At 36.7% G+C, this 15,779-nt stretch overlaps 1 protein-coding gene across 1 annotated transcript in view; it reads left to right on the forward strand.

Annotated features, from left to right (window-relative positions):
• LOC112049152 (myosin light chain kinase, smooth muscle) overlaps nucleotides 1-15,779 on the forward strand; it is a 66,839-nt gene that overhangs the window by 35,038 nt on the left and 16,022 nt on the right. Inside the window, exon 4 of the mRNA XM_024086951.2 lies at nucleotides 2,654-2,857. Within this exon, the coding sequence (XP_023942719.1) occupies nucleotides 2,654-2,857 (204 nt within the window). The remainder of the gene's footprint in view (nucleotides 1-2,653; nucleotides 2,858-15,779) is intronic.

Below are 15,779 nucleotides of genomic sequence, written 5' to 3' on the forward strand. Positions count from 1 at the left end.
AGGTAGGCGCGCTGCACATTCCTATCTTTTTTGACTTTTATGACCGGACGACTCAGATGATAACGCGCATACTATAATCATGTAGAGCAGGGTTTCTCAAAGTGGGGTACGCGAATCGCTAGGGGTTCGCCATTTGACGGCAGCGGGTTCGCGACAAGATTTACGTAATGGTGGCTTGATAACTGATACCGAGTCAGAATCAAGGTTAAAATTGTCCAAAAGTTACTCCTAACATTGAATCCATTTGCGCCAAAAACAAGGTCACCCATCACATTTTCCTTTCATTCAAATAAAAACCTTATTTTCTTCAACAGTCTTATTTTTTCTTTGGGGGGGGGGGTTCCCCCATTAGTTATTTGAGTAACCCTGATGTAGAGGATACTCAACTTTTACATGATTAACTGAATTTGGAATATGCTTTGCTGCGATATATTTTATGCATTCTTGTCTTGGGTTGACTTCCTAACTAGTCTTATAGAAGACCGTACTTTTGTTTGAACTTCTAATGCCGAATATAGTTCTAGTACTTCCTCAAGAACTATAACAAAGCTACTGCACGAATAAGACTCATTCTTGTCTAAATTTTCGAAAAAATTTAAGATCCTGATATTTATGTACTTGTTTTAATTCTTTTCTTTTTCATTCCTTCATATCTTTTAGTAGAAAATACATACCAAATTAATTATCTTGTGTTATAAATTTCTCAACCAAAATAAATTTTGTTTTATACTTCTCTACCCTCGATATTTTGCTAATTCTATCATCATCATCATCATCATCATCATCATCAACATCAACAACTTTGACGTTTAGATCATCAAGTAAAATTGTGACGTCACAAAATGAATGGACAGAGCTTTTGACTTTTGGAAAATTTTAAAAAATACCTAAGTACATGATTTCTAAATTAAGTTTTTTTAAGAAATCCTTAGCTTCTATTACTTATTTAATATCGATATAGTATTTCAGACACTTATTCCATGTTTATATTAAGTAAAGTTCCTGGCTTAGTATAAGAACCTATTCATAGTTCTGGCAAATAAAATACCTACCTATTATATGCTTCGATGTACCTACCCGTACTTGCATAATAAACAAACTCCAATCAGTATCGGTCTTCTCTGCGCCAACAATGTCAGTTGCCTTATGCTCACATATTGGCTCAAACATAAAAGAAAGTTTTGCCAAGACAATATTAAAATCGACTAGGCTAGGGCTAGTAACACCGCTATTTTTCTTTAATATAAACTAATTCAGAACATATATATTCAATTGGTCTGAATTTTAAAAAACTTAAGGAAAAAATTTAAAACTTTGAAGAACTATTAATTACACTCTCGATTCATCAATATTCTCTTTCGGTGAACCGAATCAGCTGAAATTTGAAGTAGAGATAAATTATAATCTGGATTAACACAAAGGTTACTTTTCATCCCGGAAAAATCCATGGTTCCCGAGGGATTTGTGAAAAAAAGAATTCCACGCGGAAGAAATCGCGGGCGTCCGCTAGTTCATCATTATCAACCCATATTCGGCTCACTGCTGAGCTCGAGTCTCCCCTCAGAATGAGAGGGGTTAGGCAAATAGTCCGCCACGCTGGCCCAATGAGGATTGGCAGACTTCACACACGCAGAGAATTATGAAAATTCTCTGGTATGCAGGTTTCCTCACGATGTTTTTCCTTCACCGTTTGAGACGCATGATATTTAATTTCTTAAAATGCACACAACTGAAAAAGTTGGAGGTGCATGCCCTCGACCGAATTCGAACCCATACCCTCCGGAATCGGAGGCAGAGGTCATATCCACTGGGCTGTCACAGTAAACCTGTATAATAAAATTAACGAAAAGCTTAATATTTACCCACCTGAGTTTCACGAAATAAAAATTACACTTACAAACTGGCTAAAACCAAAAAGTTATGAAGAAACAGAATCACTATTATTAAATAAACTCAAATTGACGTAGACATAATTTTAATACACCTTTACACTCACTTGCATACACACATCCACATGCACACTCACGCACACACACACACACACATTCATTTACATACTCACATGCGCACACACACATCACACTCACGCACACACATTTGTGATAACTGTGAGTAATAGTTAAGAAAAACTATTTGTTAATTTAGTAATTTTAATACCTCTGTTATAGAAGAGCGAGGCCTCCTAACACGGGTTATTATATACCTACAAGGAGGTTTCAGCCCCTATTTGTTAAAACTGTATATTACTAAGAAAAAGCCGTGATAGCCCAGTGGATATGACCCCTGCTTCCGATTTCGGACGGTGTGGGTTCGAATCCGATCCGGGGCATGCACCTCCAACTTTTCAGTTGTGTGCATTTTAAGAAAATTAATATCACGTGTCGGTGAAGGAAAACATCGTGAGGAAACCTGCATACCAGAGAATTATCTTAATTCTCTGCGTGTGTGAAGTCTGCCAATCCGCATTGGGCCAGCGTGGTAGACTATTGGCCTAACCCCTCTCATTCTGAGAGGAGACTCGAGCTCAGCAGTGAGCCGAATATGGGTTGATGACGACGACTAAGAAATAAACGATTATTATTATTATCACAGCTCCGCTAGTCTGCTAGTTAGATATATGTACTTTGAAATATTAATCAAATTCTTTCCACAGGGGCAAATTCGGCACAGTATACCTCTGCCGAGAGAAGTCCACGGGCTTGGAGCTAGCAGCTAAGCTGGTTTCCGTGAACCGGAGGGATGAAAGGCGGAATGTGGAACGTGAGGTCGACGTCATGAGACGGCTGCAACATCCGAGGCTTATCCAGTTGTATGATGCTTACGATTGGGGAAAATATATGTGCGTCGTTCTAGAACTGTGAGTAATCAGATGATATTTATTTATTACCCGCGTAGTTACCGTTCCAATAGGAATACGGGAATAAAATATAGTCTGTAGCATTCGGGGATAGTGTAGCTTCCCAATTTTCAAAAATTTTCAAAATCGTTTCAATAGTTTCGTAGCCTATTTAATGCAAACAAACAAGTAATCAAATCTTTCCTCTTTATAATATTAGTATAGACTAGCGGAAGTGGAAATCGTTTTCTAATTGGTACCTACCTTAAACTTGCAAGAATATTTAAGAATCTGTAATCCGGCCCTGTCGTAAAATCTGTTCTTATTAGATGTATTATATATACTAATAATACTTATACTAATAATAAACTACCTCTCTGCCAAACGTCTTTGTTCATCAAGCAGTTTTTTTTGTGATGAGTAAGTACTTACTTTTAGGGTTCGACAAACGCTTTCACCCGCGTATTCCCATTCTCATGGGAATATGGGTCTTGCTTGCTGATAACGTAAAAAACTCTTTCGGCAATGAAAAGCCCATTGGTGAAAAACAAATAGTGGTAACATATTGTGGTAATAAATAAGTAGTAGATATTTAACCTACAACAACTTTCAAAACCCTATTCATGTCTATGGATAGTACAGGGCGGCACATTTCAAGTTGACTCTACAAAGAGCAAACTTATGCGTCCAGCCAACTAATCGCAATTAAGAATATTCAATGCGTCCACAGAACCATTGAGATTAGGAATAAAAACATTCGGTTCGACCATTTAAATGTCATGAGAATACTGAGATTGTGGGACAAAGTGGCATACACTTAACTCTCTTTGGCGGCAGATTCTTACGAGAATACATGCAGTGGCGGATTTAACATAAGGCCCAGTAGAGACCAAAAATGAGAGAATAGGGAAAAGTAACCAAATCTCTCCGATAGCCTAGTTGACTATTTAGTTATTTTTATATGGGTCTTAAATCGTTCATTAGCGTTTTACTAGATTGAAAAATGTTATATTTTTGAGACATGAATATATAAGAAAAATAATTTTTAAATATTATTGTAACAATTCCTTAACTTTTATTCATTGATATCTATATATTTCGGACCCTTATTCCTTGTACTATACGAAATTAATGTTGCTTATATTAAATTTGAAATTAGTCAACTATCCTATTACAATAAATCGAGTATTATTTCTTAACTTAACAGATGACATTGATGAAAAGAAGAATAGACATTCTTCTGAAAAATATCAGTCAGTTGAATAAACCATCTGCAAAGATTTGGTATTTTCCTCGATCTATTTTTGTACTTACTGCAGTGACAATTGATTTAAATGAAAAGCAATTAAATAAATTCTTGAAATTATGATCTCTAATATGATGGATGCTAAGAAAGGGGCGGCTGGTACTTCGGGCCCTAGGGCCCAAAGCCTAAATCCGCCACTGAATACATGTCAGTGTGGTTAGTCACAGAATAAGGAATATTATGCATGAGTTACTCAACATTTACATACATACCATTTTGTGGATCTAAATAAACATTCATGCATTGCTGTTTAAAATTCCATTGTCGGTATTATTTAAAGTCAATTTAAGATCCGTTCGATGATTATTATGGGACCGGAATAAAGCTCGCTGCATACGTAACGTAACGTGTTTTAAGTAGCATACCTACTGAGCTTTTTGTTCTACTTAGAAAATATATTCAGTAAAAATTCTTAGGTCGGAGTTATTCGTGACACCCTCATAATTTAGAGAGCACGTTAAGCTATTGGTTCCACTCATTATCATTAACATCAGCTGGCCTATTCACTATTTTGGTCTTTATTATCTACCTATTAAAATAACCATCAAAATGTCGTTTACATACTCTATGATATCGGTTGACCTTTGTTTTTTTTTATTCTTTACAAGTTAGCCCTTGACTTCTCACCTGGTGGTACGTGATGATGCAGTCTAAGATGGAAGCGGGCTAACTTGTTAGGAGGAGGATGAAAATCCACACCCCTTTTGGTTTCTACACGGCATCGTACCGGAACGCTAAATCGCTTGGCGGTACGTCTTTGCCGGTAGGGTGGTAACTAGCCACGGCCAAAGCCTCCAACCAGCCAGACCTGGACTAACTAAGAAAATCTCAATCTGCCCAGCCGGGGATCGAACCCAGGACCTCCGTTTTGTAAATCCACCGCGCATACCACTGCGCCATGGAGGCTGACACATAGAATCCCAATTTCGTATACCTCAAAGATAGTGAATTAGCCTGCTGATAGTGGTCGTTAATTTAATATTATCATCCCTAAGTCCGACACTCGTAACGAAACAGCATGGTGGGTCTGAGCTCCATATCCCATTTGCTAGATGGCTGTTAAAGTAGTCATATAATGATAATGGTAATCAGTACGAACCTAGTACTATATAGTAGTAAGATAGGCAATAAGTCTCTCTCCATCGAGCAGGAGACCTATCCTAAATCAATGAGCCAAGTCGTGATCTCAAATCCGGTAGGTGACAATTAGTCACGTACCTTACGGTGTCACAAATAATTAACTTGTTCCTGAAAATAATGTAACCAGTACTAAATATAAATCCACTTTAATAGATGATTGTTGTGCCGGCCAAGAATCCGCGGCAGCGTTTCCGTCATCTATTATTATGCTGCGTTCATATTTGGGAAACCGCATCATTATTTGTCAAGCTTTATTAATAGAGATGCAGGTTCTTGGAAATCGAGGAATACATAAGATTTCTATATTTACCAAATACACTTATGATTACTGGAACATAAGTAATTACCTAGACAATAAAATAAATCCTTATGTTTTACGTACTTTTCAGATTTCGGTAATAAATATTTTATAAACAATAGCAATTTTCAACCGCGTGAAATTTGGTTTTTCACAAATCCCGTGGGAACAGTGGATAAAAAGTAGTGCTCAATTACCACCTATCTTACAGTGAGAGTCCTATTGAAATCGGCGCAATCCCGGACCAACAGCCAGACTATAAGGTTTGAAAAGTTTGTTTGTGTTTTAGTATCGCGTAAATAACTATTTGCAGATGAAAAACCAAGTTATTTTGAAATCGCAGGCACTTCAGTTAAATGTAAAACGTCTGCTAGCAGTGACTATGACAATAATAATCAAATTTTAAAGAACCGGGCACTGATTATTGAACAATTGGCCTTTTAGGCTTAACCCGGCAGCATAACTCTAGTGCTAAGCTCTGATTATTATGACATATGGTGTAGGAACAGCGCATTCAAAGAATTAATTGAAAATTCTATTTGTGGCACAATTAAATAAAATAATAAATGCGCACTCATGCCAATGTCATGTGAATTATGTTTGTAGTAATTATTCTGAAACGTGGGCGCATGATCCCGCGCCGTGAGATGCATCGCAAATTCGTAGTCATTCTAAATTGGTGCGTCCATTCAAACTACGGTCCAATCGCGTTCTTTGCGAGTGACTCATCGCCTGGTTTAGGGATGGGACGGCCATTTGTCTTATTGAAATAGGATTGTCTATGGCTCGTTATAACTCGAAAGAATTTCCATAAATAAAGAAGATGGCTATTGTTTGTGGAGATCTGAACAAAACTCTGATCTATTGTTTCGTGAAATTTAGATTACGTATATTAATTATTATTAACTGAAGTCAAAGTTAGAAGTAAATCGCTTTGTAAAGTTCTAAGTAAGTCAATGACATAGGTATGGAAACATACCCGGTATCTTGCAGTGCGATGGTGAAAAGGTGACGGTAATATCTTGAAATCATAGCCGTGATAGCCCAGTGGACCTATGCCTCCGATTCCGGAGGGTGTGGGTTCGAGTCCGGTCCAGGGTATGACTCCAACTTTTCAGAAATTATTTTGCCACCGTTTGAGACACGTGATATTTCATTTTAAGAAATTAAATATCACGTGTCTCAAACGGTGAAGGAAAAAATTCGCGAGAAAACCTGCATACCAGAGACTTTTCTTAATTCTCGTATGTGAAGTCTGCCAATCCGCATTGGGCCAGCGTGGTAGACTATTGGCCTAACCCCTCTCATTCTTAGAGGAGACGAGCTCAGCAGTGAGCCGAATATGGGTTGATAATGAATCTTTTAAAAATACACTGCACAAACTGTTTTAAAGAATCTCCTAAACGGTAAACACAACGTAGATATAAATAAATAGTTAATAATATGCGATACGTGTATAATATGCGAGCCGTGATAGCCCAGTGGATACGACCTTTGCCTCCGATTCCGGAGGGTGTGGGTTCGAATCTGGTCCGTGGCATGCACCTCCAACTTTTCAGTTGTGTGCATTTTAAGAAATTAAATATCACGTGTCTCGATCGGTGAAGGAAAACATCGTGAGGAAACCTGCATACCAGAGAATTATCTTAATTCTCTGCGTGTGTGAAGTCTGCCAGTCCGCATTGGGCCAGCGTGGTGGACTATTGGCCTAACCCCTCTCATTGAGAGGAGACTCGAGCTCAGCAGTGAGCCGAATATGGGTTGATGACGACATAAGTAGTATTTACAATACTGAATACATATAATACATATATAGAGCATATTAGCAAAATACAAAACAACATAGTCATGACGATTTTCTATAATAACTTTACTTACAGTATCATTACTTTTAATCGTCACTACTATTCCATACAAACTACAAATAGCTAAAAATGTATTAAAATGAATGCGACAAAATTATCCCAAGGCCTTTAAAATGTTTACAAATATATTTTGTATTCCTAAAATACTTATGTGGCATTTATAAATGAGTTCCTTAATTACGTTTAAAAACATTACAAAAATAAGGTCACACGATCGGACGCGTACCGTTTTATGCTAATTTCCTTGATTTTTAGACGGAACCATCATTATGTTTACAAATATTAGTCATTGAGGTCAAATTCTGAGTAATATAACTGCAGTTTCTTTAACGTTATACACTTAAAATTAGGTGAAATTACAGTCAAAGATTAAGTAAGTATAGAATGACAAAAAGTGCAAATACATAACCCATTCGTTTCTTTATTTTATCAATTTATTAACTAGCTAGGTATGTAGATTATTCGTAAAATGACTAAAGAAAGCAATTAATAATTAGTTGATGACGCAATGAAGCAGTACATAATCGAGTATTGTTTTTAGTACAGTTACAGTAGCATCTTCCAAACTTACACATCACTAGTCAAATGCGCATCAAGATGCCGATGTATTGTTTAGTAATCGGGCACTGACTCAGGCTATATTACGGGATACGGCTTTAGATTTACAAACTAAATATTTAAGGCTAAATAGAGATTTTTTCAAGGGTACGCGTTAACTTGAGAAAAAATGACGTATATAGTAGATTGTTATACAAGGAGCTAAAAAGACCCATTATATACGAGGTATTTTTAGGGCCCGAGACGTAGGCGAGGGCCGCCTAAATAGAAACCGAGTTTATAATGGGTTTAGCCCCACGTGTTACACTCTGCTTTTCACTACGATTGCGAGAAAATAAAATAGTTTAGTTCAATATTCAATGATTTATTTTGATTGAAAATTAAATGTACAAAGTCTACAATTTTGGATATTAAGGGAGATGATTTACCCGGTAACACATATGAGTATGTGAGGGAAACAGAGAGAAACAGAGAGAAACGTGGGAGATAACAGTTTAAAAAACTCCTTTCGTAAGTGAATCCATTCGTTGTTGTTTTCCTCACTTATTAAATTTTTCGTAGGTAAGTATTTAAGTAAATGCGTCTGGACTTTGATGGTAACAGATTGAAACATTTCATCCATCTCCAAATCAGGATCAAAATTCTCACTAGATGAAGACAACAATAACAATTAATGTTGAAAAATTTGTAAGTTACGGTCACAAATTTACAATTAATTTCTGAAAAAAATCAAGTGTGTATTATTTACGCCAATTGTTTTTTAAATTCTCGCTTTTTAATTTTATTTTTTTCACATGAGAAAAAAGCAAAGGTATTACACCGTAAAGGATGTCCCATGTCTTCAAATTTCGCTCTATTCGCAACTCAATAAAAATTAAATAAATAAATGAATGCATTCCACAGACAAGAACGCTGCATTTCATTCCAATTTAAAGTTTTTTATTTTTTTTTTCAAAACAATCAGGGCCCTACTTATAATGATTCTAGTTTCGAATAAAACCTCTTTCGTTTTGTAGTAGGCTAGTACTTGGCTAGTACTCGTAACAGACTAGAATTAAGAAAACAAAATTACTTTAGCCCCTAGAGGCTAAAATGCTTGTTTAGCCCCGCTGTGGAGTGGTAATATGACAGTCTTTTTGAGCTAGAGTAGTGAAAAAGATTTTTTCAGTAATAAACAATTATGAATTATAATCAATAAATATTAATTATTTTATTTTAGTGCAAGTATTTTTAATAATAATAAAACACTTTATTACACCAAAAACAAAATAACAAAATTTTACAAAAACAAACCAAGTAAAATACAAACAATGGTGTAACGGCGGCCTTATCTCTAAAGTGATATCTTCCAGGCAACCGTTATTATAAGGAGTTCACGTTTACAAAGAGAAGTGGTTGGTGCGCAAATATCGACTTAAAATACTGTACAATAAATATATTTTTGTTACTATTGTGAGAAATCTTTACCCGAATCAAGGCCTAAACTAGTGCCTGAAACTAATTTTGATCCATGGCCCTCCACGCTACGCCACTGGATGAGCACTACTTAAAGTACTGCAAACACAGATTAATCAATAATAAACAGATTGAGCGTACGACGGAGTCATAGCCGTTCTAAATACAAAATTCAAAAGCAATACATTCTCGAGTCAGTACGACACGAACCGTCGCATCAGTAATTTTCAATATTATTCAAGAAAATGGCGTCTTATGTTTGTTTACAAAAACTAAAGAAATAAGATGGAGTATTTTTATTGGTATTTATTGATTATTATATTTATTTACGTAATTGTTGTTAGTGTTAAATGAAATACAAATTATGAAAAAAGTTTGTATATGCGGTTGTCAAGGAGACGCGCGCTTTTTTTTCAATGGGTTACACTGGCTTCAGCACGTTGCTGGTACTCACTCTGGTTACTCTGTGACTGCAAAGTACACTTTCCTCATGGCCGCAAATAACAGGTGCAAAATGACAAGCATTTAGTAGAACAATCACTCTAATTGTAATTCCTACATTGTAGCCAGCAACAAATATACATATACGTACAATCGTCCCTAGAGAATGCGACGCGTCAAGCCAGCTGTGATTGTTGAGTTTACGTGGGCTGGTGACGTAGTACCATTGAAGATTTAACACGTAAGAAAATCGCCAATACAAACATAATAACCCCCCACCTGAATTTCACATAGAGATAGATATATAGATATATTCTTTACTGCACATGAAAATATAAAACAATATTCATCAAGTAACAAAATATGCACAAAATTCAAATTCAAAATTCAAAATTCATTTATTTCAAGTAGGCTCAGTTTACAAGCACTTTTGACACGTCAGTTGACTATTTGTAAAGATTCTACCACCGGTTCTGAAGGCAGGTTCTGCTGAGAAGATACCGGCAAGAAACTCAACAGTTGCTCTTTTGAAAAAGTCATACAGTATTACAATTTACATTTGATAACAATTAAATTACAATTTCTTATAGTTTTATTTCCTGTGTAAAGGTGGAAGCTGATCCAATGGCCTCCAAGCACCTTTGTCGTTAAGGAACTCATCAATAGTGTAGTAACCTCGACTAAGTAAATGTTTTTTAACACATTTCTTAAAGTTGTGCATTGGCAAGTCCATCAAAGGCGGTCTTATCGCTAATAGCGATCTCCTACAGACAACCCGCAATGTAAGAATCAAGTAATAGAAAACGGATAGTGATATAATAAATATTAAATAAACTACATACACTTTACATACTAATAATACATACATACATTAGTAAGACATATATAAATATAGATAAACATATACATTGAGATTAACCATACACGCAGGAGATATTATAGTGCACAGATGCAATCTCTTTTTTCTCACTCTTAAAGTCCGTTGGAAATCCTGATAGTGATAGTTACATAATCAAATATCACGACAATAACCCCGCCAATCCTTATTTAAGCTGTTTGATGGATTTAAATATGCTCCCGATTTGTTTTTTTTTTGCCACGGTGGCCAATCTCATGGTCAAATTAACCATTAACGCAGGAGATATAACGTGGGCTGATGACGTAGTACCATTGAAGATTTAACACGTAAGAAAATTGCCAATACAAACATAATAACCCCCCGACTGAATTTCACATGGAGATTTATATATTTATAGATTTATACGCAGGAGATATTATAGTGCACAGGTGCAAACTCTTTTTTCTCACTCTTAAAGTCCGGTGGGAATCCTGATAGTGCTATCAACCCATATTCGGCTCAGCAGCTCGAGTCTCCTCTCAGAATGAGAGGGGTTAGGCCAATAGTCCACCACGCTGGCTCAATGCACTTCACACAGACTTGTGTGATTGGCAGACTTCACACACGCTGAGAATTAATAAATTCTCTGGTGTGCAGGTTTCCTCACGACGTTTTCCTTCACCGTTTGAGACACGTGATATTTAATTTCTTAAAATAGTGATAGTTACATAATCAAATATCATGACAATAACCCCGCCAATCTTCATTGAAGCTGCGTGGTGGATTTAAATATGCTCCCGATTTGTTTTTTTTATGGCCAACAAATGGTCAGGTGGCCAATCTCATGGTCAGATTAACCATTAACGCAGGAGATATAACGTGGGCTAATGACGTATTGAAGATTTAACACATAAGAAAATCGCCAATACAAACATAATAACCCCCCGACCGAATTTCACATTGAGATTAACTGTATACGCAGAAGATAATTATAGTATACTCTTTTCACTCACTCTTTAGTCCGGTGGGAATCCTGATAGTGATAGTTACTTAATCAAATTTTTTTGGCCACGGTAGCCAATCTTATGGTGAGATTAACCATTAACGCAGGAGATATTATAGTTCACGAGAGGCCGACGGCTTTTCGTGCTCTCCAAGACAAGGGGGTATACCAATCCCGTCAACTTCCCAACTTCAGGCGAAAATCCCAATAACGTATTTTCTATTCTTGCCCTAACCCGGCATTAGAACCCTGGAATACATTGTATGTAGCTGAACCAGCAAACCAATGACCAATGAGCAGTGGTGTAAATAGGGCGGTGCCACCGGTGCCCAGGCACAGGGCGTATACTCTCGGGGGCGCAAGAATAGACAGAATTAAGCATCAGAATAGGCAACGCATTTGCAGTAGTGAGTGAGACACAGTGGGTGATATAATGGGCAAAGGGTCTACTTAAATAGGCATTTAGGCACTAGAACTGTTTTTGGCGCCTATTCTACTATGCCCAGGCTATGTAAATTATATAACGCACTTAGTCGGTCTATAGATATCCATAAAGACTCACCAAGGACATATCGCGGGTTAGTTTTGCTAGATTTGCTAAACTAATTTTCCTTTTTGTTTTTACCAATTCCATTTTATTTTTTGTATTATATAGTATATTTAAATAGTAGTTGTAAAATGTTTCCTTTTCTTGTTACTGTAAAATGTATTTTTTTTTCTTATGTAAACTTATTTAATGTAATCGTCAACTTATTTTAATATTACGGAAATGTGCATGCCGTGTCTACCTTCATTTGATTGTGCAGAGCCTTGTGTTTGTGTTTTTTTAGATTGTATTTGTGTAAATGCTGCGACAGTCACTGGTGGACCAAATAAATAAATAAATAAATTAAATAATTAAATGAGGCAGTATATTCCTCTACCAATAGAGGCTTGGCCCTGCAACGCGCTAATAATAGTCCGATCATTGCTATTCAAGGGCACTTTCGTTTTTTAGAAACCGCTACAAAGTATGTTTTAATAACCGGTCCCTTATCTGCGCGTACACAAATTGGCTGTAAACCGTAAAGTCTCGAGATAGAGCGACTTGTTGAAAAGCGCCAAAAATAGATGAGTGGAGATAACGCAGATGTTGTAATTAGGACGCGATGACAGTCGCCGACAGGTGGCACTTTTCGACAAATTAATTACTAAGTTTTACTTTTTACTTATAGAAGGTTAAGATATTTGCAGATAGACGCTTCATATGATCATCTTCAGGTGAGAGATAGGTAGAGTTTTATATGGAACTAGCCAACGCTCCACGGTTTCGCCCGCGCAGTTCCCGTGCCTGTGAAAATACGGGGATAAAATATAATCAGGCTATCTAACACTGAAAGAATTTTTCGAATCGGACCAGTATTTCCTGAGATTAGCGCGTTCAACCAAACAAACAAACTCATCAGCTTTATAACATTAATATAGATATAGATACGGGGACCCGCAGTACCGGGCACTTTACGTGTGAAAGCCAAAAATTAGTAAAATGTAGGCTCTACAATCTCATTTAATGTTGTGCTTCCCGTTACAAAAAAAACAAACGTTGCTTCCCTATGCGCTTAAAAGTTAGGAAGAAATATTATAAATAATAGATTAAGTCACTGTCCTATTTATTTTACACGAGCATTTTTTTGTCTTTTGTGGGAAATCTTTACCTTACATTTATTATATTACACTTGGGCCCCCCATCTAGTTTTACAAGGCCCCTCCAAGGCACCCGACGCCACTGCATCATGACCAGATGAGATCCCAATCAGCTAACTTGTCGGTAAAAAAAACACATATTCTAGATGATCCAAAATTCAAAGACATTGGAATCAAGGTCAAAAGAATTGGGATGTCTCGAAGATTTCACATTCCTCATGCACTTTTGGCATGAGTCATGCTAAATGACGAAAGTAATACGAGACAGTTACAGTTAGACAAACAGTATGCAAATTGTAAGAACTGGCGATCAATTGTTGGAGTTTATCACAGAATAAAGAATGTCCAGAATGAGTGCTTTACAAGCAGCGTGGTAAAGTGAAACCCATAAAAAACTAGATATAGACTTAGAATAGATATCTCTGTGCCTGATTTCTTAATCGACCGTTCAGCCTTCGAGTACCCAATAATCGAAAACACCCATAAATAAGTTTTCTACAATTTCCCGAAATTTTCTTAATTTTATATCCTTCTGCATCTGCAAAGTCAGAAGAAAAGATGGATGTCAGATTATGGCGTGACCAAGAGAAAATGGGATTTACTTATTTTTCGTTTATAGGTAAATAAGTGTCGTATTTACCATTTCCTTCGTAATTTTTTCTGCATAAGAACTTTCCTTGTGCCTTAACGAAAAAAAAAGGGAAGGATTATTGTCCGAATTTGTCTAGACGTTCTCGATTATTGATTTATTTAAATTTTTTTGTTTAGGTATGAAGACATTACATAACATACATGAATAATTGATTTACTTTTAAATATTATAATAGTTACTAGTGAAAAACCGAATGTAAAGGCCTCTACGTATGTTTCACAATGTTCGCATCTTCAGACAGTGTTTCTCCTTACATCTAACCTTACTTGATCACGTGTCTAATACCTGCAAATATAACCAACAACCGCAAAACTCAACAATTACAAACCGATACTCTAGCGTACGTATATTGATAGTAATCTGAATACTTTGTAACAGGATTAACAAGGTAACCTTTATGTAATATCATTTGACATTGGTCATCGGTAACAGAGTACCGCGGTATACCGCAGGCCTGCGCTAGAAACCTACCTATACCTCAGACGAATAATTTATGGACCTGCCTCGCTAGATATATGTCAAAGTATAAGATCAACGATCTAATGCGTTTATAAAATCTGTTTCTATAGAATAGATGATTATTGTAATCGTTTTCGTTGTATAAATAACTTCCTAAAATGCCGGTTTGTGCCGTTGAATAGCATAAAAAACGGTCATCAACTTTTTGTTTACTAAAAGATGAAGTTACGTTTCATTTGTAAGTATTTCTAACTTCTTCAAAGTAATAAAAAGAATCGAATCTTTAGCCGGAACAGCAACACATCGGTCAAATAGTCGAATATTCTGTGGCGATGACTCTAAGTGAAGTGTTTGTTAATATGAGTAAAAATAACACGTGATAGAACTTTTAAAATCGGTCTATTGGTTTAGAATAAATGAACATTCGCATATTTACCTGTAGGTATTATTTACGTACTATTAGTTGGGATATACACGTATGTTTTCACGTCATCAACCCATATTCGGCTCACTGCTGAGCTCGAGTCTCCTCTCAGAATGAGAGGGGTTAGGCCAATAGTCCACCACGCTGGCCCAATGCGGATTGGCAGACTTCACACACGCAGAGAATTAAGATAATTCTCTGGTATGCAGGTTTCCTCACGATGTTTTCCTTCACCGATTGAGCCACGTGATATTTAATTTCTTAAAATGCACACAACTGAAAAGTTGGAGGTGCAGGCCCCGAACCGGATTCGAACCCACACCCTCCGGAATCGGAGGCAGAGGTCATATCCACTGGGCTATCACAGCTCACGCATGCTTTATAGTTGCTATAATATTTCAGAAGCTATTTTATTGGTGCCTTGGCCGCGTTCATAGCTATAACACGAATATTCAGGTTATCGTGATGAGTGTAGCCAGCAAACATTCGCGCATAACTTTGGGCGTAGAATCAGCCGCTTTCAACTCTGACTTGTGATTTTGAACAAACAGATTAATAGTATGTTAATTAAGTGAAAAAAGTAGCTTATTTGTTACTCAATAACCTTTTATACAGCGTAGCTAACGCTGTATACGCCGTATCAATGATACGGGACTCTACAGGGCCCCTTAAGAATGAAAACAAAAATCGGTAAAATTTAACTTACAATCGCACTTAACACGTTCGCTGCGGCACGAGGTCAATTGACCTCGTACCAGCAAAAAATAATTTTAGAGCGTCTTCAAGAGTTAAGAGGTCGATAAACCTCGTTCCGCACCACT

The sequence above is a fragment of the Bicyclus anynana genome, chromosome 23 (assembly GCF_947172395.1).
Source record: "Bicyclus anynana chromosome 23, ilBicAnyn1.1, whole genome shotgun sequence".
Lineage (NCBI taxonomy): Eukaryota > Metazoa > Arthropoda > Insecta > Lepidoptera > Nymphalidae > Bicyclus > Bicyclus anynana.